The following is a 26,913-nucleotide window of genomic DNA, read 5'->3' as shown; positions in this document are numbered from 1 at the left end:
GAATGGGGCTTGTGGGGGGTCACTCTGGGCACCGCAGCACTGTGATAGCGATGTTGCAGCTGCCTGGGAGTGACTTCACACAGTCCTCTCTGCCTCAAGGGTCACCTGGAACAGGCAGGAGGGCGTGGGGCGGGAGGGGGAGACGGCTGTTGGCCGGTCGGGGGGGGGCCTGCAAGGTGCAAGGCGTGAACTCTGACCTCATCTGTTTGGGAAAGCAGACATGTGCATATACACATGGCAAGCAAAATGACCACACAAAAGAAACTGATTAAAGACCCTTGGATGGGTGGTCGAGCAGAAGCAGGGGGAGTGGGGGTGCTGAGGGAGGGGGGAGAGGGGGCCCTGTCAGAGGAGAGAATGGTGTGAGTGGAGTTACAAGTGTGGGGACGGAGGATGTAAGCTGGGGGACAGTGAATGGTCCTGGAACGATGGGGTCAGCTGGGAAGCGGCGGGGGGGAGGCGGTTCCTGCAGTGAGCCATCGGCATAAGACCAGGCCAGAGTTTAGATTTTACTGTGTGTGAAAATCACTGGCATCATGGGTTTTTTTAAATATCAGCTTTACTGAAATATAATTCACATACCATACAATTCACCCATTTAAAGTGTGCAATTCAATGGTTTTTGGTACACCCACAGAGTTGTGCCACCGTCACTGCAATCAATTTTAGACCATTTTCATCAGGCATCATAAGTTTTGACCGAGGAAGCCATGTGTGGAAAATCTTCACTGAGTGGCTGGGGTGGGAGGTCGAGGTACGAGAGGCAGGGAGCCCCACTGCAGAATAACCACCAAGGCCGAGGTGGGGATGGAGGCCTGAAGATCAGGCGGGGGAAGGGGGGTCTCAGTTCTCTTCGGGGTTTGGGACTTCAGCAGTTGAGGGGAGGGTGCTGCCACTTCCACAGATGGAGAGAAGCCAGAGGAAACAGGAGGCATCTGGTTCTAGAAGAGTAGGATTTTAGTTGACTGCTAATCAGCCAGGTGGAGATGTTTGGAAAGTGGACTCCGAAGCCTGAGTGTCTCAGCAGGGGGGAAGTTAGAGGGTGGCTGAAGGTCCAGCGGGACCCGTGAGGGTGCCCACGAGTAGAGACAGAGCAGAGGGGCCCACGGGGTGGGAGAGTCCAGGGCATGGAGCCAGGTGGAGGCATGGACGGGGGAGAGAGCCAGAGAATCCCCTGCCCTGTGAACTTGCAGAAGCAGGGGTGTCTCGGGGCTCAGCAGTGGCGCTCAGTAGATGATTGACGTGCCGGAAGCAGGGTAATGGTTGGCTGGCACGGATGCTGAATTGAACTCAAGGACTGAGAGGTTGGAAAATGGCCCTTTGAGGCTGTGGGTGACCGTATCAGTCAGAGTCCATTCAGAAGACAGAAACCGCATAGTGATTTGAACAGGAAAAGTTCACCATCGAGACTTATTAACTACAACAGGGGATGGGAGTAATGAGAGATTGGCTAGTGAGCAGTAAAACGAATGGCAGAGAATCTAGAAATAGCACATTTGAGACCAGCCACTAAGGGGAAGAGGCCCCCCAGGGCTGAGACCCTTGCTGGAAACCTACCCCCTAGAACTCACTGGAAGCCCATCCTTTGGGTCCCAAGGAAAGCTGTGCATGAGGAAATATCTTGCTGGAGGTTACGGTTGCCACTAAACCCCCCTCAAGGGGAGTGTTGGGTGAAGCTGCTGGCGGTCACACACAGCAGAGGCCAGGCCCTGCAGGAGCCCCCTCCCTGCAGGAGCCCCTTCCCTGCAGGAGCCTGGTGCTGGATGGGGCATGACTGGGGGCAGGACTGGGTGTAGGGGAGCCACAGGGGCAGCGGGATCTGGCTGCTGGAGGAGTTGTGTATGGTGCTGGAAACCTCAGGGAGAGCACACTGGGTCTAGGGAAGACGACTCCCTTTTCTTCAGTGTCTCTCCATCACCCTCTGCTGGCAGAGTCTAACGCCGGGCCTGCTGGCCAAGGAGAAATATTTCAAGGGCCTAGCTCCATTTTCACTGAGCAGGAAATGAAGGATGAATAAATCGATAACTGGCACCGTCTACTCCTTTGGCTGCACAGTCCCATTTACACCTTTCACGCACATTTGGGCCCCCCGACAACTACCAAATAAGCTATATTTCGACCTAGCAAGACACAGCTATTTTTCTCACTGAGGTTCTCACCCTTTTCCCCAGATGAAGAGTCCCACCAATCATTGTATCAGCCACTGTCTACATGAATAACTTCTCAAATTCAGTCACAGTCCCATTGACTATTCTCTTACCTAAAGACTAAATTATAGGGGCGCCTGGCTGGCTCAGTCGGTGGAGCATGCGACTCTTTTTTTTTTTTTTTAAAGATTTATTTATTTATTTGACAGAGAGAGCACGAGCAGGAGGGGCAGAGGGAGAGGGAGAAGGAGAGAGAATCCCAAGCAGACTCTGTGCTGAGCACAGAGCCCGATGAGGGGCCTGATCCCCAACCCTGAGATCACAACCTGATCCAAAACCACGAGTCGGATGCTTATCCAATTGCACCCCCCAGGCCCTCTGCACCTGCAACTCTTGATCTCGGGGTCATGAGTGTGAGCCCTTAAAAAAAAAAAAAAGACTAAATTATAAAGTTAACTTCCAATAACTGGTGTATGAAATAATGGGAAGAAGGAGGGAAAACAAGAAAACAGTTACCATGTACAAATAAACATGTATATAAATCAAGTAAATAGAAAATATGCAAAACTACTACAGTTCTCATTTCTATATTTCTTTGTAAGGCCACATCTGCTGTCTGGCTCCTTTTTCCCATTGCCCACCCTACATTTCCTCTGCGCTCAGCTGGACTCTCAGCAGGCCAGCCTTCTTTTACCTGGTGGAGTGACCTAAACCTAGATTCTCGAAGGATCCGAATCTCCGGTTGTCCTGTCTTCTTTGTTGTTGTCACTGTTACTGAAGTTTTCCCTTAACCTTAACTTTGGGGCATGGAAGTTCTAAGAGGTAACTGAGAGAATCCTCTGGATTTCAGACATGGTCTTCCTTGCCTCTGTTGTGAACCCGCAACCCAATTTCTCTTTGGTAACCAGCATCGATCACCCAAGCCAATGGGGTAACTCCTTTTTCTGTCTGTTGGTTCAGTGGCATAGGGATCCAAAAAAGCCAGGCTGTTGACTTGCCTTCCAGAGGAACCATGGTGGTGGGGATCATGACGTTCAGCACTCCTAGAGGGTTTCAGAGACATGGGGTGGGGAACTGGATGCAGGGGCCGACGGTGTGGAGCTGACAGGTGTGGACCACGGGCCACCTCCAGGGGAGGGGAGGACAGAATCCGACCCATGCTCACGGCCGCCCCAGACAGCAGGCCCTGCCAGGGTTCACATGGCTGATTCTCACATGGACCCTCAGCCTGGTCCCTGACCCCGAGGGCGTGGGACGCCCATTTGGCTGCTGCAGCATGCGTGGCTCCCGACAGGGCATCTCCTGACTTGTCACGCTCAGAATTGCATGCTCCTTTCTGGAAGTCTGTGCTGTCTCTTTTCAATGCCCAAGGACAACTTCAGCTCCTTACCAGCATCTATTTTGGGTATAAATCTTTTTTTTTTTTTCCCTCCTTGCTTTTGGGGCTGTGTCATGGTAACCATTAGTATGAGCAGAGGAGTCTGATTCACCTCATCTCCGCTAGTGTGGCCGATAACATGGCAGCAGGTTTGGGGTGATCATAAGTGCTCACACACTGGTGGTGCCCTGGCCTCGAGGGTGGTGTGAGAACCACAAGTCATCTTGTTGTGACTCCAGAGCCAGACAGATGGGCTTTGAAGTGGCAACAGGATGGCAGGACTGTTGGCCTGTTGCCAGTGGCTTTGGGTATTCTATGTGCAGCTGGTGGTTTGGATGGGAGAGACGTTTCTGGAAGCCAGAGTAATGGTATGATGATGTGCATCTCACTCATGTTGAGAGAGAACGAGCAGTCCAAAGGAGAGATACTCATCCCTCCCCACACACATTCAGCCCAGTCTTGTGACCGAGAGAGGCTGTGGTGGTGGTGGTGGGGGGCGGGGAGACTTGGCAGTTAGACATCTCTGTCTAGGAAGTCCTGATCGCTCCCCTCAGCCTTCTGCTGGCCCCCAGCTTACCAGCCCTGGAGCTTATCACCACCCTGGGTGGCATGGGGCACAAGATTACTCTCTTGCCTTCTGTCATCTACAGGAGTCATTTGCTCCTCCTCCCAAGCTCAAGGGGGAAACTCGGCTATGCAGCTGTTATCTGTGGGCTGGTGTCACCTCAGGGGCATAGATAGCTGATCTGGGGTCTATGCTTAGCATAGAGGGAATAAACCTCTTTTGGCTTCAGGTTCTCCTCCTATAAGATGGGAATAACAAGAGAACGTGCTTCATAAACTTCACAGGATTGTTGTGAGGCTGAAATGGGACAGGGCATGTCTCTTAGCGAGGGCCTGGCACATGGTGGGTACTCAGCAAATAGCCAAATGAATGATGGCCACATTGGGCCGGGCACTGAATACCATGATTAGAAGGTTGCATTGCTTACCACCATCCCTACCCCTGTCCCCTCTGCAGACAGGCCTGACCAGGAAAGGGAGGCTAACCGGAAACTTTGCTTTTGGACCAATCTGTGCCCAAAGTTAATATGTCTGTAACAGTCACATGTTAATTTTAAGAGGACATGATGGAGGGGAAAGCTCTGGACTTCAGGGTAGGACAGACCTGGACTTGAATCTGGCCCCACCGTTTAATCATGACCTTGGGCAGCTTTGTTAACCTCCCTATACTTCACTTTTCTCATCTGGAAAATGGGGGGAAAATGGCCCCCGCTTCAAAAGGTCGGAGTGAGGCGTAAGGATGAACGAGATGTTGAAATTGTAAAGCTTTATTCACAGGGGCTGGAACATCGTGGGAGCTTCCTAAGTACAAGCTCCTGTTTGAGCGATGTACGCTCACAGGCACTCGGGGGATTTCAAGAAAAGGAGAGAAAACTGTGGGCTGGATTAGTCAGGGACTAACAGTTGTTAAAATGTATTGCGTATTTTCTTCGTGCCAGGCACCCTTGTAAGCGCGTTCAATGCATTTCATTTAGATTCTCACGACAGCCCCGTGAAGTGGCTCCTATCATTTACCGCCGTTTTACAGCTGAGTAAACTGAGGCTGTGGGCCACGGTTCTGCCCCAGGTCACACAGCTGTTAGAGTAAGCAGGTCAGGATTTGAACCCCCGCAGGAAGAAGCTCTTTAGGAGGCTGACATTGGCATATGAGTCAGGACTGTCAGCCGCAGGGCGGGCGCAGACTCACTCATACCCAAGAACAGAAAGGCTCCCATGACGGGGAGGTTCAGAGATGCCCTGCCTCCGGGTACAGAGAGATTCGGGGACCCAGACAATGACCACAGTTTGCCATCCGTCTATCTTCAGCCCTTTGTTGTCGGGCAAGCCCTCCTCCGCAGGCAGCCGCTCCTGACTCACATCCTACCCAGTAGCATCTTTCCATTGCACCCCCTCGGGCCCGGGAGGCGTCTGATTGGCCCTGCCTGGTCACGTGCCCACTTTCCCGGGTTGAGGGGCGGGGTCAGCGCAGAGACACCCCACTCCGGCTGGTGGGGAGGGGAAGGCCGCTAGATAGCTGGAAACAAGCAAAGTCCACGAGCAGAAAAGCAGACTTCAGGTGGAGGGGGGAAGGAGGGCCTGCTACAGAGATGGTCAGACGTTTTTCAGCAGTGCAGATCCAGGGCTTGAGATGGAGTCCAAGGGACTCTTATGGCGATGGCATTAGGATCGTTCTTGATGGAGCAAGGATTTAGGTTTGGGGCAATGCTGGTTTTGCTTCTGGAAGAGAAAAGACTTCTGTGCAGGCCCCTGTTGAGGTGACACCATGGGGTGACTGACGGTGTCAGTGCTGGCTGGGGCAGACTTGGAGGGGAGATTTGGGATGACCCGCGGGGGAGGGGCTGATGAGGTTGGGCTTCGGGAGGAAGGCGGGAATGGTGTGGAGTGGGGGGGGGGGGAAACCATGTGGTGGGGGCGGGGCGGGGGCGAGAGGTGACGTGGCGGGGATGGCTGCACCGTGGGTCTCCGGCTGAGGTGGGCTGTTGAGTGAGCCAGCGCCGTGGTTAGGCATGTAGGCAGCCATGGCAGGCACAGATGCAGTTTGGGAGGTGCAGCAGGCCCTCGGTGCCTGGGCCGCGCCGGGTGCAAGTGATGTACTGGGAGACATTAAACGTGTGGGAAGGGGTGGGGTGGGGGGGCGGGGAAGGAGGTACCACGTCTGTAGCTGGCGATGGAACTCTGTGTGGGTGTGAGCAGCTAGCTGGTCATGGTTATGCTGTGGGATGTGATGGTTTCATAAAGCAACAGAGGTGGAAGGGCTGAGCTGCACTCAGAGAGGAGGATGGAAGCCAAACCCAACCAATGGTTGCAGTGGGGCGGTAAGATCTCCTTCCCATCCCCATTCTGTCTCTGTAAAATTCCTTTTTTAATTTCCTCACAGTAGTACATGCATATCATTTAAGAAGGCAGTACCAGCATCTCTTCACCAGAAACAGGCTCCCACCCTCTTCCTCGTCTCAGAGGCCACCCCTTCGAGCTGTTTCTTCTAGCAACTTTACATCTCACGTTTCTGAGGAATGTGCCTATTTTTGACTCTTCCATTTTAGACATTTCCCATTGATTTCTTATTTAGTAAATAAGAACGTAGCTCTCCTGCGTGGCCACCCTTTCCACTCCTACATAGTTCTTGGGGTGGGCACGCTATTAACGTCACCCTGCCAGTGTTCTTTCAAAAATGTTTTATGCGCATGTGGATATTTGCGTGTAGACGAGTGTTGTAGGCCCTATAATGCCCCGGCCCCCAAGACGACACATCCTCAGCCCCCGAACCTGTCAATATGTTACCCTTATGTGGCAAGAGGGACTTTGCAGTTGAAGATCTTGAGGTGGGGAGGTTATCCTGCACTCTGTGGGTGGGCCCACTGTCATCACAAGGGGCCTTAGAAATGGACAGCAGAAGCAGGAGAAGCAGGGGAGCGAGGGTGGGAGCAGAGGCAGAGTCATGGCCATTGCTGGCTCCGGGGATGGGAGGGGCCAGGAGCCAGGGCATGTGAGCAGCCTTAGGAGCTGAAAGAGTCAAGGGAATGGATTCTCCCTAGAGCCTCCAGAAAAGAATGCAGCCCCGCCAGCACCTTGATGGGTAGCCTGGTGACACGAACCATTTGGAACCTCTGACTCCCAGAACGGCAACAGAGCAAATTTGTGTTGTTTTAAGCCCTTAATTTTGTGGTAATTTATAACAGCAATAGCAGGAAGTTTCTATGTATATATGTATATATACACACATCCACATTCATTACATATGTGTGGATACAGACACACACGTCTTTGTTAAATCAACGAATGCAACTGTGTTCACAGCCAGGCCTTATAGTATCCTGCAAGAGTTTCCTTTATTTTTTTCCCCGGAAGTTAATAATGACCTTGTGGCGTCAGCTGCCTTATTTTCTCTCTGTACCTTCTGCTGATTGTTGCCTCACCTTCTCACAGCTGGTGGCGGGGCTCTCTGCAAGGGCAGTCACATCAAGTATGACATGTTTCAGTTCCAGTTCTCCAGTTTCTGCCATCTGGGTGTGTGACACGTCGGAGCGGCCATTCTGGGACTTCCTTTTGTGGGCCTCCTTGGCATTCCCTTTGCCTTCTTTCTGGTTGGAGTTCCTGTTTTCTGGATCTCGTGTCTTCCTCTTGTTTGGCTTACTCCCGCTCCGGGAGCACATCGTCCAGGACAGGTTCCGAGCCGGTTCAGTTCCTGAGTTTGGATGGCAGACTGCAGACAGGGAGGGACACCTGTGGTTTTGTCGGATTGAGAAGACGGTTCGGTGGTCGCGGGCACGGAGACCACGGCACTCAGCAGGCCCGAGTCTTGAGTCACTCTGCTTAGATCTGAACAGTGGCCCCCTATGGCTTCATCTGACCTCTTTTCACCTTAATCCTGGAGAATCCCTTCCTCTGTCTTGGGTGTCTTAGAGGACATCTGCTCGCCATCCCTGAGAAAGGAGTGTCTGAAAATATCTTTATTCTACCATTGCACCTAATTGATGATTAGGCTGTGTAAAGAATTCTAGTGGGAGAATTATTTTAAGAATTCCGAAGGTATCGGTTCTTTGTCTTCTTGCTTTCCACATTGACGTTGAGCAGTTTGAAGCCATTCTGATTCCTGAACCTCAGTAGGTCACTTTTTCCTCCCTCTGTGCAGGTCCGTAGGATCTGCTGTTTGTGCCGGTGTTCTGAAATTTCACAGTGACGTGCCTTGTTGTGGGTCTGCTTTCCTCCATTGTGCTGACATGCAGTGGGCCTTTTCCACTGGGCCACTCGTGTCTTTCAGTTCTGGGAGATTCTCTTCTACTCTTTCATCGGCAATGTTCTCCCCCGTTTCTTTTATTTTCTGTAACTCCTGCTTTTCAGATGTGGAAACTTCTGGACCAGTTCTCTCTCTTTTCCATCCTCTCCCAATTTTTCGTTTTTCTTTTTAAGGTACCCTTTGCGTTGAACTTTGCGTCTTTACTAGCATGGTTTGTATTTCTACAGGTCTTTTTTGTTCTCTGAATGCTCTTTTTAAATAGCACCACGCGTCCTTGTTTCATGAACGTAGTATCTTCTCTGTGCACCAAGTGTGTCTTTTCCAAGTTTTATTTTGGTTTGGTTTGGCTTATTTGTCCTCCTTTCTATTTTCCAAGTCAGAGGCCTCCCTCAGACGTCTACTGGTCCATGGTTGTCCTGTACAGGATTCAGGAGAGGGGACTGGGAGTTCTCTGCATGATGGTGGGGCTTGTTTCCTGGCAGATCCATACTGGTTAGCCCACACAAACCGTTTGGACACCATTTGGGTTCTGGGGGCAGCATCTCTGTCCGTAGGCCTTTCCTCTCGGACCGGTAAGATGCTCCAGAGAAGAAGGCGAGGGTCTAGCTGCCAGGGTTCGAGGAGCCAGTGGGGGAAGAGCTGGGGGCACTCAACATCAGCATTTAGAATAACCTTCATCTCCTTGATTTTGCTCTATTACCATTGCTCTCAACTGCTCCAGTCAACTCTGTGCAAAGACCCTGTGTTTTGTGCTCCCCAGAGAGTAAACCTTCCGACTTCCGGGGGAGGGGGTCTAGGGCTTTTCCTTCTTTCATTCAGTCCGCTTTATTTTCACACATGGGTCCTCTCCACCCCTGGCCCGGGAGGTACCGGGCGCTATTGCCTCTAGTGTCTTTTAAGGATTCTTGTTATAAATTAGGTTTGTTTTGATTTGATTTTGATTTGAAAGCAGTTTTGTCTGAAATCTGGCCATCACAAGTCTGCTGTCCAGACCCCAAAATTGTGTTGGTGGTGTGTCCTCTTTGTTCGGCCCCCTCGTGTGGCTATGTCTTTAAAAAAGTGTTCTACTAAGTTGGATTTAGGAGGTAGTGAAACTGGGTGTGCATATTCAAAATCCCAGTCCTTTTTCCACAACGGTTTTGTAACTGGAGTGGTAATAACGGTGAGCGTGTCAGTTGTGATACCAAGACCTTTTTATGACGGGATTCCTTAAACATTTGTGGAAGTTATTGTTAGAAACATTATTTACGGCCCCTGTGGCCATTAGAAGTATAAGGGAGGAAATAAAAGCTGCCTGTCATGGTGGTAGGGTTCTTGGCATGGGTTTTTCTTTGGTGGTGGTTCTTGTGGTGCAGCCCTTGGCGTGGGTGAGGCAGATGCTTCGGTGCCAGGAGCAGTAGAACCATGCTTGGCCAAGGACCGTCATGGTGGACACAGGCTGCTGTGTTGGGACCGTGGGCCTCGGGGCAGGTCCCTCCCCTCAGGAGGGCTGCTTGAGAGAAGGAAGCTTCTAAGGCCAGGTGGGAAGCGCTGTGTCGAGTCCTGGACCATAGCCACCACAGGCCCCCCCCCCCCCCGGCGTTGTGCAGCACATGGCCTGCCTAGCCATATGCTGGGTGGTTTTAGATGATGCCGGGGGACTCTGAGGAACACTTTCTGACAGGTCTGTTCCACTGAGGAACACAAAGGAACCTATAGACTGACCCAGGTCAGCTGAGTTTGCTGTGAGGCTAGCGCACCAGCTCAGATATCAGGGGCATGTGTGGAGGAAGGGGAGAAGGAAAGAGCATTTCCCTTCCTTTCCGGGGTGTCTGTCCTCAGGGTCATGCCTTGTGATGTTCTGCTTTTCCCTCCTACTTCCTTCCTCTTCTCACTGGCAATCAGAGAGAGGTTCTCTGAAAGTGTGTTTTGTTTTGTTTCGTTTTGTTTTCTCACAGAAGTTCCCTGGATATTTCTAGGCCCCAGGGCAGTGCTGAGACAAACATCTGGCAGAAGGTTATCTGCCTTTACTTTGTGCCTGGGTCTTCATGGACTCCATGCTGGGGCTCTGGGGCTCCCGAAGGTGTCCCAGCCTTGGCTGCTTCTCCCCTTTGCCCTTGGCGCCTCCAACCGCTTGGCAGGGCAGGGCTAGAAGACGCCTTGTAGATCATGTAGGCCAACTTTCCCATTTCATGGATGAGGAAGCTGAGGGGGGCAGCCCCGGGCAGGACTAGAACCCCCATCTGCTGACTCCAGGTTCAATGTTCTTTCCAACCAGACTCTGCCTCTCTTAGCTTCCGCATCCTTTTGAAGGTTTTGCTGTGGGCGGGGGTCATTGGATATGTTTGTGCTAACAAACCGGTGTGTGGGTTTGAAGCGGGAATCGCTGGCTGATAATGGAGGGAAGCCTCGTGGAGTTCTGGGTTGGACCAGTTCTGCAATGGACTCTCGGGAGTTGTTTCTGGGCGGTGGTGTAAGCTGGGGGACAAAGCTTCACAGAGACCGCCCTCAGAGCTTTAGTGAGAGAGATCTGGATTCAAGCCTCTGCTTTGACTCTGGAAGATGGATAAATCCTAATCTTTTTGAGCCTGAGGTTCACTGTAAACGAGGGATGGTAATAGCAATGGTAGCTGCCCGAAGGCAGGCGGGCAGGCCGGCCTGTCACGTGCTTAGCACCGCGTCTGACACATGAAGCAACACTCTCTACTGCTGTACACGCACGCGTGTATTGGAGCAGCAACCGTGCCCGGGGCCCAGTCTGGTGCTGAGCTTAGCAGTGCGCATTGCACCTGGAGTTTCCTTAGGGCGCTCACCTGTGGGGCTTGGAGCACTTTCAGCCCGGTGAGGTTTTTAACTTGAAGCCCCTCCTGTCCTGGCCCTAAGGAGGCTGCTCCCAGCTCCAGCCTCCCCCTCCACACCCGCGGCAGAGCCCACCTCCCAGCGAAGCGCCGGTCCCGGGGGAAGGGGCTGCGCCCGTGGGAGACCCAAGCCTGTGCTTTCTCCAGTGCCTGGTTTTCCAGGGAGCCTTGGCTGGAGGGGGATGGGAGAAGAAGCCCAAGAGGGAGGGGAAGCCGGGGAAGCAGAACGGGAACTGGAAGGGGAAGGGTGTGGGTGGGCCCAGATCCAGCTGCCTCCCACTTTCCTTCTCCCGCCAATCCCCTCCCTGCAGGCGGGTGCACTGGAGGCGGGGGCTTGGCCCGTGTTTCCTCCTGGGGGGTGGGGAGCCGGAGAACTCGGTGTCTCTGAGCGGAGGGAGTTGAATCTGCAACACCCCCACCCCTAGCTGAGGCCTGCGTCAGGGGCTTTGTTATTTTACTGGCTTAAGGCCCACACCTGAACCAGGGAAGATGAAAAGCCCCTAAAATAAAGCCGTGTGGGTGCGGAGGGCCCCCTCAAGCCCCCCAGTTTCCCGAGGCAAATGGGGCCGGTTCGCGGGGTGGCGGGGAGAGCAGCCCCCGGTCCGCCCTCAGCGCGGCCTTGGCTGTGGCCTCTGCCCGCCAGGACATCCTCCCAACGGCCCGGCGGACCTAGGCCTTCGGCCTGGCCGCAGCCCGAGTTCAACCTCAGCTTTCTCAGGGCCCAGGCGCTGGTCCTAAAGTGAGGTGACATTCATTTCACTACATCCTGTGACTGCAGCTCACTTCCTCCACGTGGTGGGAGCGGGGTGGGGGTGGGGGCGTGAGGGGAGGACAGGTTAGAAGGAAAATGTAGCAGGGCTGGGGACCTCTGGGATTTCCCAGGGGGTGGCTGGGTGGGAGGGAGGGTGCAGGAAGCTTTCAAAGGAGAGAACAGAAGTGAATGAAGAGAAGGGAGGAGGCAGGAGGCAGTTGGAAGGCCCAGAAGAGGCTCCCACGGTGCCACAGCAACCCGGAGGCCCCGGGAGACTGTTGCCACCTCGGAGGCAGGAGGCGGCCCTGAGTCGGCCTCGGTTTCCCCCCCGCCCCCTCTCTGGCGGGCTGGGCTGGCCGGAGCTGCCGGTGAGCCTGGGAAGAGGAGTGGGGTGGGAGGAACAGGCCTCACGGGGCAGCGTGGGGGGGCTGAGGGGAGGGGGGGTGTCAGGTGGGGCCCGGACTGGGGGTGCCCTGCCCTGCTGACCCCTCTTGTCTTCCCCCCACAGGTGGAGCCACTGGAAGCCCACACCGCAGGCAGCCGGAGTCCGAGTTTCACCGGGATCTATGTCTAAGTTCTAACTCTTGCTTACAAAGACCACGATAATTCCTTCCCCAAAGCCCAGCAGCCCCCCAGCCCCACGCAGCCCCAGCCTGCCTCCCACCGCCCAGCTGCCCGCAATGCCCTCCAGCGGCCCCGGGGACACCAGCAGCTCCGCTCCGGAGCGGGAGGAGGACCGCAAGGTGAGCGGCTGGCTCTGCCCGGGACCCCCGGGACCCCCGGCCCCAGCCTGGGGAGGGGAAGGGGGAGGGCCCGTCCCCAAGTAATGAGAGCTCTGGTGTGCTGAGCGCTGGACCGCGCAGCTCGGTCTTCACGCTGGGCGGCGGGGAGGGCTGATGTCCCTGTTGGGGCCATGGCTTGTAGAGGTTCGGTCTTGGGGGTATGGCGGGAATTTGAAGCACGCAATCAGGCTCCAGGACCCAGGCTTTTTAACTCCCCTGGTGTTTGAGCAGAGCTTCAAGCCCTGGGTCTGTAGACCCAGGGGTCTACAGAGGGCAGAGTAGACCCAGGCTCGGGGGGCAGCCTGGCAGAGTGTCCCCAAACCCAGATTCCTTTCTGGATTCGCCTCTACCAGCTCTGTGTTCTCAGCTGGGTCACTTGACCTGTCTTAGCTATTCCCCAGGGTATTCGGTAGCTCTGGGAGGCCAAAGACAAGTTCGGGGAGGCCCAGTAGATAGGAGGCCACGTGAGGGCTCCCCCTCTCAGAGCGCCAGGCACACGGTGACACCAGTCATCCTGGAGATGGTGATTTCCTGCCCCTCACCCCTACCCCGGGCTCTGAGTGTCACTTCTGACCACGGAGCCAATGACGCCCTTGTTCTCAGAGCCCCCTGCGGGGTGACCTCATCACCCTCTGCTGAACTCCAGGATGGGCCTGAATCAGAGGAGATCCCAGCAGCCGCGCAGGGACCCCAGCTCGGGCCCGACAGGCTGCCTTGGGACCTCACCAAGCTGTGTCCACCCACAGGAAAGCCGCCCTGAACCCCTAACAATTGGGCTCTATTTTCGCTCTCTGGCAGTGAGATGATAAACCCCACCACCACCTTTCTGGGGAAGCTGTACCAGCCACGGGCCTTTCTGGGGTATCCTGTCTGCTGTGCCTTGGTCCGCACGGTTCCCTCTGCCTGTTCCCCTTTTCCTGAGCAGGAGGGAGGGGTGGTGATGCTCGGTAGGAGGTATAGTTTGTCCTTCTGGAACCAGAACGGACACCTGGCACCAGGTATTGGCCCCGGGGCACTGCGAGGAGTGTCCCATCTGCTTGCCCACCGTCGGGGACAGCTCTGAGACCCGCTTATGCTCCCTGATGCGCCCCCACGCATGCTCAGCTCTTTCCTGGGCTCCCTCAGCCTTACAGCCTTTTTCTGTTCTCTGAGTGGTTTCCAGCCAGTTGGTTCTTGGGAACAGTCCTTGAAATAAGTGGGGGCAAGGACTGATGGCCCGAGTTTACAGGGGAGGAAGCTGAGCCCAGCTACTCAGTGGTGGGGCCAGATGAGAGCCTGGTGGATCAGAACCTTTCCCGCCGCCGCGCCTGTGTCAGTCCTTGTGCGGACACACACGCAGGTGTGTGCACGAAGCCCAGTCACCGGCCTCCCCAGCCTGGAATCATGCAGAATGCCCTACTGGGGGGTGTATACCCAGCAAGCCGGGGAGAGGGTGCTTGCTGTGGCCCACTGAGCCAGGCTCCCAGGGGCTACAGATCCCCTTCTTCCTGACCCCACAGAGAAAGAACAGGTAGTCCAGGTTATCCTATGGGCCTTCTGAGCTACTCCTGTCTCAGGCAGCAGTCGACCCACACAGAGTCAGGGCCACCTGTGTCCGGCCACCTGTACTCTCGAGTGGAGGCTCTGGATGATTCCCTTCTCCCCATCGGGTCTGTTTTGCTCCTCTGTTGGATTAGGTGACCCTGACCTCCCTACCTGGTCTGATGCCCAGACTGATGCTGACAGAGCTCTGTGTCCATACACTGGCAGGTGGGGGTCAGCTGCACCCCCCCCCCCGCAGGTGGGGAAGGTGGGGACAGTCAGGCCAAGCTTCTCTTGTTACCGGATGGTGCTGCCCTAGATAGCAGAGCCCCTGGCTCCGTCGCATGGAGAGCAGCAGGGCAGGCTCTCTGTTCTGACAGTTCAAGATAGAGAAAATGCACTGGACAGAGTCAGAAGCCCAAGGCCCTGGTCCCAGGCCCGAGTATGCCACTTCCTGGAGATGTGACTTTAGGCCATCTGGGCTCGCGTTTGCTCGGCTGTAAAGTGGGGATAGTAACTCTAGCTGTGCCTGTTTTACAGGGTGGTTGTGGAAGTCAGATGAGGTCATGGGCATGGAAATGCCCTGCAAACAGCAAAGTCTGGTCCAATTATGAGGGATTACGATTGCTATTATTATCTACCCATAGTAACCCTTCTGGCTCATGCGGCAACAAACACACACCCAGCCCCAGATTCTGGTGCTGAGAGAGCGGGCTGATAGACGGGGGCTGGGGCTCGGTGGGTGCTCCTCCCCAGCCGCCCACACCCACGGGGCGCATGCTGGCTCACCTGGCACACCTCCCTGGCATCTCTGGGCTGGCTCCCACAGCTCCGGGGAGCTGCCCGGGGAGGGCGGGTAGAGACACTGACAGCCGCCCACGGCAGCCGGAGAAAGCCAGGCCTGGGGCAGAGGTGCCATGTCACTGCAGAGGGGGAAGATGGGCTTGGGCTGCAGCCCAAGGAGCCTGGCAGAGTTGCCAGGGGCACCTGGCACTAAGGAACTATTCGGTGAGCCAGAGGGAAGGGGTGTGGCCACCCCCTGGCCTAGGGCCCCACGTGCCCTTCCAGCCTCCTTCCCGGCCACGCCTCCACGCACCTTCCACTCCGGTACTTCCTGGAGCCGCCAGCCCTTTGTTTATGCTCCTTCCTCCGCCTGGTGGGCCCTTTCCCTAACTTTCACCTCTCCTCTCTGATCAAAGCCCTTGCTTCCTTTGGTCTGCCTTGAATTGCAGTCTGTAGGGGACCCGCGGTGCTTTTGAGAACGCCAGTGGCACCTGGAAAGGTTAGAAATGCCAATCAGAGCTTCTGGGGCTGGGGCCCAGCAGTCCTTGTTTTAGCCAGACCTCCAGGGCATCTGAGAAGTACCGGTGTGGATAACATCCCAGCCCCACTGCTGCCCCTGGAGGGCAGGGCCTGACTAGCACGGAGTAGGTGCTCAGGAAGTACCTTGTGGCTAGGGTAGGAAGGAAAATGAGAGTGGTAAGAGCCCTCCACAGGGGAGTGGGGGGGGGGGGTTGGATCTGGCAGGCTGGATGCGGAGCCAGGGGTGAGAGCTGAGGAACTGGGAGTGCATAGAGAGATGTCTGCCCAGCGCCCCTTCTCTGCCATCCATATGTTGGTTGGGGAGGGAGCTAGTGGGGAGGCTGGGACCATGCAGGTTTGGGGGTGCTGAGCGCTGGGGTTCTCGCCAGGCTATGTTAGCTGGGGAAATATGGCCACAGTGGAGGGAGGGGGAGCTGGCCGTATGGGAGATGGGTGGGGAGGTGAACAGCAGGGAGAGGCCAGGAGGCAGGGTGGGGTGTCAGGCCCTGCGTGGAGGGGAGGGGAGGGAGAGAAGGAGCAGGAAAGGGGCCCGAGAGCATTCCAGCCTTGGGGCTAGAAGGGCCTCCTCAGATCCCCAAATATGAATCAGCGCCTGGCCAAGAGTCCAAGCCCCAGGCTGGGCCCCCGATCGTGCGGCTCCCCTCTTTCCTCTGGCCTCAGAAACACAACAGCCAAGATGCACTGAGTGCTGAGTCTCTGCCAGGTGCTGTTTTAAGCTCTGCGCTTGTGGGATCCCTTCGGTCTGCCTTGAATTACGGTTTGTAGGGGAAACCCGCGGTGCTTTTGAGAACGCCAGTGGCACCTGGAAAGGTTAGAAATGCCAATCAGAGCTTCTGGGGCTGGGGCCCAGCAGTCCTTGTTTTAGGCAGGCCTCTAGGGCATCTGAGAAGTACCGGTGTGGATAACATCCACTCTTCACTCTTAGGGCTGCTCCATAAGGTACTTTTCAGCACTCTAGCTTTTTAAGCACTAAATGGATGCTTAGACACCTGAGGTCACTTGCCTAAGGTCACACAGCCAGCGAGGGGCTAGTCCAGGGGCGTGGCACTCAGCCGGAGGCCCCCTGCATGAAGCGGTGCTTTCCGGCCGGGATGCCCCACAGCCCTGCCCATGGTGCTTCTGCTGCAGGTCCAAGGGTGTTTATCTAGACTGGAAGTCGGGATGGTCAGAGAATGCTTTACTCGGTGTGGCAGTGCTTTTGCCCTGGGGTGGAGTTTGGCGGCGTTCATGTCCAGTAAGAATTCAGAGGCTAGCGTGCACGCACGCCCACATACGCTCCAGACACACACTCTTCCGTGGAGACAGTGCTGTGGCCACGCTGCTTCTTGCCGTTCCTCCCTTCCTGCCTGTGTGCCCACCTTCCTCCCTCCTGCATTGTTTCCCTTTTTTCCTCCTCTTCTCTTTCCTTCCAGGTACCTTCCCAGGTACCCAGCACGTAGTAGGGCTCCGCAGTTCTGTCAGATGAACTGAATAAACCTTCCTGGAGGACCTGGTAAAGGAAAGGGGTTAGGAAGATACAAGTCCTGCCTACCCTCCGGGGCGGGGAGGCCCCTCCTGGACAGCTGGGGAGTAGAAGTAGAAGCAGCAGCAGGGGATGTGGATCCGTGCTGGGCGAGCACAGCATGTGGGCCTGAGTGCGTGTGCGTGTATGGACGTGTGTGTGTGTGTGTGTGGCCAATGCTGTGGCCGGGCTTCTCCCTCCTCACCCGAGGCCCACCCGGAGGCCCGGCAAGTGCCGACTTCCCTTGGGCACTCACCACTTCCTGCGGTCGGCCCACAGGCTTGAGGGCACCCTGGGTGGGTTTCTCCCAGCTCCACTCTTCATTGTTCTTGCTGGTCCGTAGGGCTGTTGCCTGCTCGGGCACGCTCTGCCTTCATTACACTCAGATGCCCACACACCGTCGCTGAGGGCCTGCTCTTTGCTTTATAATAGTCACTATAGGGCTTGTTGAAGTAGTATCCCTCTTAGGACATTCAATCAGTTACAGAAAAGGCAGCTGTCCCCTTCCCTCTTCAGGAACCCAGCTAAGAAGAAGGGTGCATCCATTTTTAGCTCAGTGGAGTCGATTAGATGCTTGGGCACGTGGAGCAGGTGTTTAATGCACACGGTGCCCACCCCTGCACTGATGGGGACCTGTGTTTCCGTGTTCAGATTCTCTAAAGTTCTCTAAGTTAGGACAGGCATACCTCAGAGAGATCTCGGGCTCATTTCCAGATCACCACCGTAAAGTGAGTATCGCAAGAAAGCAAGCCAGAGGAATTTTTTTTTTACTTCCCAATACATAAACATGTTTGTACTCTACTGGAGTCTATCAAGTGTGCAATGACACATCTAAAAAATTTACATACCTTAATTTAAAAATAGTGCTAAAAAATGCTAACCCTCTGAGCTGTCAGCAAGTTGTAATCACTGGTCACCATAACAAATCTAGTAATAATAATAATAATAAGGAAACAATTTGGAATATTGCAAGAATTACCAGATTGTGACACAGAGACATGAAGCGAGCAACATGCTGTTGGAAACACTTGCTGGACGCAGGGTTGCCACACACGTTCACAAAACGTGCGATATCCGCACAGCTCGGTGAGAGGAGGTTCGACCGTGCGCGTCCGGTTCAGGTCAGTGCAGTTGTGAGCAGGCGTCACTGGGACTCTGGAGACACACCAGTGTTCGAATCTGGACTCTGTTGTGTGACTTGGCGACGTGGCCTCTGAGCGGGGAAATGAGAGGTTTACGTGGTGTGTGTTTTAACACGGGGGCCTGACACGTATTCCGTTGGTCTTAGGACTTACTTTGGATAACTAGCTAGCTTGTTCTCTACCTACCTAGCGAACTCTTTATCTACCTGCCTACCTGCACATTCATGCTATAGATCCACTGCAGCCCCAAGGACCTCAGGGGCACAGGATAAGAGTGTGGAAAATACAGGTGGGGTGTGAATGGTGTGGGTTGAAAGTCCACGGAGAACCCGGCACGTGGAAGGAAAGTTATTTCTGGGTCCTTGAGAACAGGCAGGCCTGAGGTCCCTCGTCCCTTCACACACTGAATAGAAGCAGCACTGAGGCAAGAGACAGGGAGCCCTAACTCTTGTTGGGAGAGGCTGTGACTACCTTCAGAAGCTCGGGTGAGGCTCCCTCAGGCCTTTATTGGTCAGGCTGGGGATGCCAAGAAGCGTGTGCCCCGAGGCCTTGGTGGGAAAAGCTGAGCTCAGCTCTGCAGAGTAGAAAAGGGCAGGCTGCACTGGGTGTCCCAGGATGCTGGTGGGGGCGGGGGGGGGCGTCGATGCCCTTCCTTTCTGGCACCTTGGCCTGGCCCTGCCCTGTGAATTAGGGATATTACTATAACCATCCCACACAACGTTTGCACAGCATGGAAGGGCATATAAAGGAGTTTCCTTGGCTTGGCAATTAACTCACTTAATCCTCACGATTGCCCTGGAGGCATCGCCTCTCATTATCCCCATTTTAGAGATGAGGAATTGAGGCATAGGGAGGTTAAGATTAAGTTCGCAAAGGTCACATGGCTCTGAAGCAGTTTCATCTGGATTCTTTCCCTCTTTAAATCAAGAAGAATCATGCCCTATGTAGCGTTGTAGTGCCTCCAGAAAGGGGGTCCCTGGTGGGATTGGGATGAGCTGGTGGACTGTGCAGGGCTGGGGCGGGCTCGGGTCCACGAAGGGGGACACTCTACTCAGGTACTTCTTTTGTTTATGTGTTGTCTCTCTCTCTAAATTGAGTGTTGCATTTGCTTCTCTTTGTATCCAGTACACAGTAGGTGCTGGATAAATATTTTTGAGCACGCCCATTGGCCTGGCCTCACGTCGGCCTTGAGGCCACAGAGGTTTTAACATGGCTGGGCTGCAGTGTGCTGGGTATGTGCCTGGTGGAGTCTCCATTCTGGAAGGCACCGAGGCCCCAGCATGGTGTACAGGTTGTGGGGGAGGGCTTGGGAAAACCCACAAGCACCACCATTTTCAGCCATTTGGCCTTTACGGAACACCTGCTGTGTGCAGGTACCCGGGAGCTGTGGGGGCATGGAGGGCCAAACAGGACATGGCGGTACCCTCCAAGAACATGGCCTTTTGGGAGGGATGGAGGCTTTCATCAGTATGTATAGTATGAAGCAGACTAAGCAGTCGATGAATACTTGTTGAATATTGTTGAATAATTGAAACAGAGGGCTTATAGCTTTGGGAGGTGACTGAAACAGTGGGGGGCTTTGGAGGTTTCTGCGGAAGTATGAGCATGTGCGACCATTCCCAGGGCCACTGTGTGGTCACTCACGCCGCAGCCTCAGCCTCCCCCCAGCCCCTGTTCTCCAGCAGCTTGCCCTGCCGCTCACCTACATGTGGGCCCAGGCTACATGTATAGGCGTGTGGCACCTGTGAGCATGTGTGCATGTATGCACGGTGTAGTATGAGGGGTCCTGTGGCCGTCGCTCCGCAGACCTGGGCCTCGGGCAGCCCAGAATGGGCCTGGGCCTGGCGGAGAGGCCAGTTGGTTTCACTGAATTCCACGATCACGGACAGACCCCTGGAGGCCAGCCAGCCAGCTGGCCAAAGCTGTACGTGCTTCTTGTCCCAAAGGGTCTGGGCAAGTGGCTGGCTAGATCCGGCAAGTTCATCCCCTCCACTCAAACACCAACTTGAGACATCTGCTCAACGGATGCTGGGTCAGTAACATCCGGTGTGTGTTCTGAAGGGAGCACGTACATCTGGCTGGCTGGCTCCGGGTGAGACATAGATCTCTTAAGGGGAGGGGTCCTATGTCCAGGCAGGAGCCTCCTGAGACAGCTGCGTGGATGTGTACATGTGAATGCTAATGTGTGCCCCTGCCTTGGATTGCCTGCCTGCTCATGGTTTCCCAGTGACGCACACGGTGACACACGTCAGGAGCACGGAGCCTAGTAGGGTATAGTGGCAGAAAGACCCATGAGCTGGGAATCAGAAGATTTAAATGTTGGTTCTAAAGCCTTTTTTCCTGGCTCTCTGATCTCTGCAAGTTAGGTAACCCCTCTGAGCTTCAGATTTCCCGCCTGTGTGATAGAAGAAAATAATATGGGCTCTGCTTTCTGTAAAGCAGAAGAACAAAATGAAACAATGTATGTGAAAATGCTTTGTTAATTACCATGTACTGTACAACTGCGAGAGATTATTATCGTCACAGCCCAGCTCATCAGAATGAGAAGTTGTATGTGGCTTAAAATAATCCATCCAGTGAGCTGTGCTAAAATCTAGGTCAAATCATAGCCTCAGAAGTTTAGAGAGGCTGATGGTAACTACCTAATCTAACAGGCCACCAAATGTGAAGGTGCTTTGAAAGCTGTAAAGAGTTACATAAATGTAAAGTGACATGATTGTGTTTAAGCCTAGAAAGTACATTTTAGTCATCCTGTTTCCTGATTTCAAATCCTAAAGATCAGAGCAGCACTAGGGCCTCATGCACAGTTATATGTTCATGCCAGTTTGTGGGTTTGCATGTGCACCACTGTGTGTGTGTACCTACTATGTGACAGTCATTCATCAAGGGTTTTTCAGTGCCTGCCTCACGCTAGGTGCCTCGGTCTAGGCACTGGGGGTGCCGAGGTAAGACAAAGCCCCTTCCCCCAAGGGGCTCGGGGCCTGTCTAGGACACTGGTTAGCAATCACAGTGCTGGGGAGTGGGTGCTATGGGCAGGGGGGGTCAGAGGATCAGAGGAGGGAAGGAAATCTGGGAAATGAGTTTGGAAAAGTAAGAGTTTGCTTGTCCACCTAAGGGGGGGGAGGTAGTTGGGGCAGAAGGAACGGTCTATGCCAAGGCACTGGGGAGGGGAGCAGCCTGCTTTTGCACCTGGTGCAGTCTGTTGGCGATGGGTGGAAGGAAGGCAGTGGGGAGAAGAGACCAAGGCGGCCCGCCAGATCTTGGGGGCCTTCCTTCACACCGGCTAAGGAGCTTGGCTTGATCCTGCAGGCCCCCAGGAGCCCCCTCAGCAAGGGCTTAAGCTCTGCAGAGTGACATAATCAGCTTTGCATTTTGGAAAGATCAGAGAGCCCCATGTTCCTGAGTATCTCACTGCAGCAGGACCAGCCAGATGCTGGGGTTTGTCTGTGGTAGTGAGTGATGGCTGCGAATGCAGGGCGCTGGGATTCGCATGGGGATAGGGAGGGAGGGCAGGGGGAAGGGAGGGACGCACTTTTGTGAATAGTTCTGGTCAGGATGTGTGGAGCAGAAGTTAGCGGTTCTTGAGGGACCATATCCTGTGTCGGCTTTGGACAGACTGTTACCTCATTGAATTGTCACAGCATCGCTGGAAAGATGTTATCATCCCCGTTTTATAGCTGCGGAAAGCAAGACTCAGGTAACTAGCCGGAAGTTACTAGTGAGTCAAGAGCAGGGCAGAAAGTCCAGCTCACCACCCCCCCCCACCCCGCCCTCTCCAAATCCCACCCAACTAGACGTTCTGCCCCCCTCCGGCCACTTCCCACTGTAGGCATTGACTGATTCAGTCCTCTTAGTGGACGGGTGAGGAAACCAACCTGGGCTCATGTCTGTTCCTGCTCAATTTGTTTTCCAGCTGCCCAAGTCCCCGTGGATCAGATTCTTCCCTTTCAGAGTATTAGTGACGCCGCCTAATTCAGTGCTGCTTACAGATTTGATAGGCATATTTTACATTCCTTTGCTCAGCCCATCAGCAAAGATATTGAATGAACCCGGCCCCATGACAGATGCGAGAATGGACCACTTGAAACGCCTCCTTGAGGGGCCTGGCCCCGAGCCATCTCTCACCCTCCTCTGTGTGTTATCTCCCTAACTCTGTGTGAACTTAGGCAGGCCCGGAGCAGGAAGTCCCACCACCCTCTCTTTGCCCTCATGACATTGCTACATGGTGAAAGAGTGTATGTTGGCCCCAAATAACATGCTTTTCACAGAGCTGTACTCTAGGGCCTGATGGAAACGGCATGGGTCAGGAGTTGCGTAGACCTAGGTTCGAGCCCCCACCCAGGCTCTTGGGGAGATTTGGTTTCTTCGGTCACAAACCAGGGGAGCCTGAGGCCTGAATGCCAGACGGGGCATATCACACCTTGCACTGGGCTCAGCACGGGACGGCCTGCCCTGGTGATGTCCACACTCTCAACACATCGGGACCTGGCTAGGTGGCACGGCATCCGGGCATTCCTTCCTCCCTGGGTGTATTGCGGCTGCGTTGAATACAACAGGGGAGGATGTGTCGAGCATCTCCTGCTCATCCCGCATAGCCCGTGTCACCAACGTGCAGAATCACCGAAGTCTCCAGGTAGCTCGGGAGTTGCCTGCCAGGGGCCCCTGGGCCTTTCTCCACGTACTGATGGGAGCCAGGGCTTAGGGGGTCCCGAAATATCAAGTGTCTTTGTTGTTAGGTTGTTGCAGTGGGGTAACTGTGGTTCCTTAGTGCTGAGCAGGGGCACAGAATGGCTTTCGCATCTCAGGTCAGTTCAGAATAAAACAAACTCAGATGAATCCCTCTATCGGAGGGATCTTCCATGCAGTCCGTTAAAGAAATAGTTCATAGCCCAGAATTTATGGGTGGTAGGAGTCTTTCCAGACCCTGTGGTCACCTAGACTGATCCTGATCCACGTTGGTGCTCCTCTCTTGCCCGTTGCCTTGTGCATTCCAGTCCCAGGGGCCCTGCTGTGAGGAATGGTCAGCAGCTTGACGAGGTCTGGCCTAGTGCTTTCCAGGCAAACACAGGCGCTGAGCGGGCCTCCTGCCCCCAGGGAATATGTAAGCCCCCGCCCCCCGCTGCCCGGTGGGGGGGGGGGCATGTGGAATACTCACTAAGTGCATGGCCGGGTCTAGGCTCTGGAAACTCAGCAGTGCACGAAACAGACAACGGGACAGAACATTTGTTCATTCCTCTTAAAAACTTGAGAAGCAGGCAGAATGGGCCCCTTCATGCTCCCCTTTTACGAATGAGGAGAGTGGAGGAGAGTGAAGCTCGGAGAAAGTGATATACTGTAACTAGCTAATGGACAAGCCGGGCCCAAACCCATGCTGGTCTGCTCTAAATCCCGTGCCGTTGCATGACCTCACATGACCTCACATTGACTCTGTTTTGTAAACGCTGAGTTACCTAGTCAGAATGATCAAGACAGTGCCCATTTCACAGCGGTAGAGTCAGACCCAAAGCACCGTCTCCCCGTGAAATTCACTGCCATTGCGTAGATCCAGCTGAAACCGTCACCAGGATTAGGGTGCCTTGGTAATACTTCCTCTCTCTGAGATCCAAGTGATCATTTCTTCCATAGGGCTGTCTGCGGGGGTCTCAAGGACAGCCCAGCACCAGAGGCCTGGTCTACCGTGGGGTATGTGCCCCAGCCCCTCCACCATCTGGCTGTCCCCCCGGTGGCCATCCTGCCCTCACAGCTTCTCTGCCATGTTTTCCTGAAAAGAGCCTGTCAGGGGTCTCTGGTCCTGGTGCACACTCTCTCTCCACCCTGGACCCTCCCCTCCCGCCCACAGACGGGCAAACCACAAGCTATTTTGAAATCACAGAAAATGAAAGTTGAGTGGGATGTTGAGGGACATCTTGATTAAGTCCACTGGGAACCTGGGCACCGGGGCTGCTCTGGGGTGGGACCCTCCCCAGGGAGGACCGTGAAGCCATCTTCGGCTCCTGACGTCCTGCAGGGGCTTGGAGAGCTGCCCATGGTCCCTCTGCTGGGTGAGGGTCCCTTTCTGCTTCCCCAGCGTTGTTTCTGTTTGTGATTAGTCATGCTGGAGCCGGCTGAGTCAGAAGTGACCCGTGGGTGGTTTGTGGCCGGGCTGCTGGAGCAGTGAGGCAGGAGGACTTTCTAGGTTTCTTACTCCGTGCTCCATGAGACAACGTAGCAGGGCCCGGCCCTGGCAGGTGTCGGGTGAGGCGGGTTCGCAAACCAGACTTTGGGTCCAGAACTCCATGAGTGCAGGGAGGGCATCCAGATGAACCAAGACGCTGTCCCTGAGATGCTCCTGGGGGGTGACAGGCATACAGGGCAAGCGCTTCCGAGCAGGTGTATTCACAGGGGCCGTGAAAGTTCTCCATCATTGGCCACGGTCCTCATTCCAAGTGTTGCTCCTGTTTCCAATCGCTCAATTTACTATTTCTTTTCAGGGCATCTTATTTTCAAGAAAGGTGATCCATTAAATATGAGACTCATTTAATTTTTGTACCCATGTAAGATGTGTTTCACAGAAACAAACTCCTATCCAGAAACACACTTTTTGCCAGAGCACGCGTTGTGATTCTGGGGTTAAGAAAACGTGTCCACCAGGAGGGAGGGCGGCATAGCGTTGGGCCATCAATGTCTACCCTAAAGTCCCCCGAGGTTCTGTTTACACGGGGCCCGAAGGGTGGGTTCTGGCTTTGCCAGGCCAGAGACGGGCGAAGGCCGCCTCTGCCAGGGGGAACAGCCTGGCGTGGCCCTGGAAGTGTGGCTGTCGTGGGGTTCGGGGGACAGGGGAGGGGCCTCTTAGATCCAGCCCCAGCTTCACAGGCTGTCTGTACCCACAGGAGGGAGAAGAGCAGGACGGAGCTCGTGGCAAGGAGGAGCGGCAGGAACCCGGCACCACCGCTCGGAAGGTGGGGCGGCCTGGGCGGAAGCGCAAGCACCCCCCGGTGAGTGTCACGGCACACCGTCCCCCCCCCCCCCTCGCCGCCAGCACACACGCATGCTCTAAACAGCAGTCAGTCATGTGTGTCCTACCGGCACCTGAGGCCATTAGGGCCGGGCCATGGGGTGCAGCCCTGTGGCTGCAGAGCTCCCTGACCTTCCCCGTGCTTGGAACCCTACCATCACCCTCACAACTTTTCCTGCTCTCTGCCTTGAACCGGAAGCCCCTAGGGACCAGAGGACTTGCACTGTGAGTTGGAGCAGAGCTGGGACTTCCTTCTGGAAGGAGCAGTAAGAGCCTGACAGTGACCCCAGGCCAGTCTGCACAGGCCCCTTCCTCCCCATCCACACACCCACCCTGGGCCTCGGCCCCACCTGAGAATCTGGGGGAAGGGAGCCCAGGCCTGGGAGTCTGGTCAAAGTGAGGGGAGATGCAGGCCGATCGGTCCCGCAGAATAAAGAAGGAGAACCGGACGCTGTTTAAGTGTGGGCTTCAGGGCTGGCCCCAAGCCCAGGCTTCTGGGGGCCAGAACCTCTCTGAGTCTGGGGGGGAGCCCCGGGGTTGCCCAAGATGAACAGCGCTCCGGGGGGGCACGACCCATGGGCTCTAGGAGCCTGCGTGCCTCTGCCCTTGACTCAGAGGCCTCTGAGCGAAGTTATTTGCCAGCGCCGAAGACAGCTGGTTCCTTTCCTTCAGCCCCTTCCAGCTGAGAATGGGAGCTCAGATTTGTAACTCAGCCCGTCAAGGAAATGTTCTCAGCAGGGCAGGATTTTCTCCCGTGGGGTGGAGAGTCAGGGCGCATGGTGGCCCTAGCGAAAGGACAGCAGAGGGAGGGAGGGCTGCAGCGGCGGGAGGCGAGGGGGCCCAGAGCCAGAGGCCGGGCACCTGCACATACCAAAGTGCACCGCTGCTAAATCTGCTTGAAGACTGGGAGGGGCGGGGGGGGGGGGGCAGAAGTTAAGTCATTTAATTGCTAAGTAATTTTAAGCATTTTAATATTAAAGCAAACATGGATATTTTATGGCCTGTAATGAAAAATTCACGTGAAGTTGAAAGATAAAATGGGACTTCAAAGGAATTTCCAGCTTGCTTCAGCCTCCAGGCTGTACTCCCAGATTCCCAGGGTGCCCCTCTCCTCTCCTCCTTGTGGGAGAAGGTGGAGGGCCCCAGTGCAGGCTGGAGGGGGAGCCAGGCTGAGTCAGAGCCCACTGGTAATTCCCCATCTGCCCGTGTGACTACGATCTGTGGGCGAGAACGCCGCCCCCCGCCCCCCATCCAGGTGCATTGGGGACAAGAGTCACCACCTATAGCAAATAAAGATCTGGCAGCCCTTTGGCTCATCCTTGTGAGTCCCCAGGACCAGAGGGAGGGCACATCAGCGGGAGGTGTAGTGAGGCCCTGGGGACAGAAAGCGCAGGGAAGTCAGGGGCAGGTGTGTGGAAATGTGTCCAGAGAGGGGCCAGTGAGAGGGAGGAGGGGCAGGGCCGAGTCGGGGGAGCCTCAGTGGGTCCTGCACCCTCCCCGTCCCTGGCCCCGGGACAGGGACTTAGTGCAGAGGGAAAAGCACCGTCTTCAGGATACAGCAGACCTGTGGTTAAATCCTAGCTCCACCCCTTACCACCCATGTGATCTTGAAGAAGTCACTGTCTGAACCTTGGCTTCCCCCCCTCCCCACCCCCCCCCCCCGAAAAACAGAGACGATAAGGATGCATTCCTCCTAGATGCCTGGGGGAATTAAATGTGTGCAAGCACCAGAGAGA

At 55.1% G+C, this 26,913-nt stretch overlaps 1 protein-coding gene across 7 annotated transcripts in view; it reads left to right on the top strand.

Moving 5' to 3' along the window:
- DNMT3A (DNA methyltransferase 3 alpha) overlaps positions 1–26,913 on the top strand; it is a 102,436-nt gene that overhangs the window by 13,784 nt on the left and 61,739 nt on the right. For all 7 annotated transcript variants that reach the window (XM_028099494.2, XM_028099492.2, XM_088026343.1 and 4 more), the window contains exons 2-3: positions 12,423–12,657; positions 25,053–25,157. In XM_028099494.2, the coding sequence (XP_027955295.1) occupies positions 12,595–12,657; positions 25,053–25,157 (168 nt within the window). In that variant the 5' untranslated portion in view covers positions 12,423–12,594. The remainder of the gene's footprint in view (positions 1–12,422; positions 12,658–25,052; positions 25,158–26,913) is intronic.

The sequence above is a fragment of the Eumetopias jubatus genome, unplaced genomic scaffold, assembly GCF_037043125.1.
Source record: "Eumetopias jubatus isolate StellerSeaLion01/CBP00866 unplaced genomic scaffold, mEumJub1_p1.0 scaffold_9, whole genome shotgun sequence".
In the NCBI taxonomy this organism is placed as follows: Eukaryota; Metazoa; Chordata; class Mammalia; order Carnivora; family Otariidae; genus Eumetopias; species Eumetopias jubatus.
Note: the sequence above shows the minus strand (reverse complement) of the source record. Positions and strands in the feature narration are given on the sequence as shown.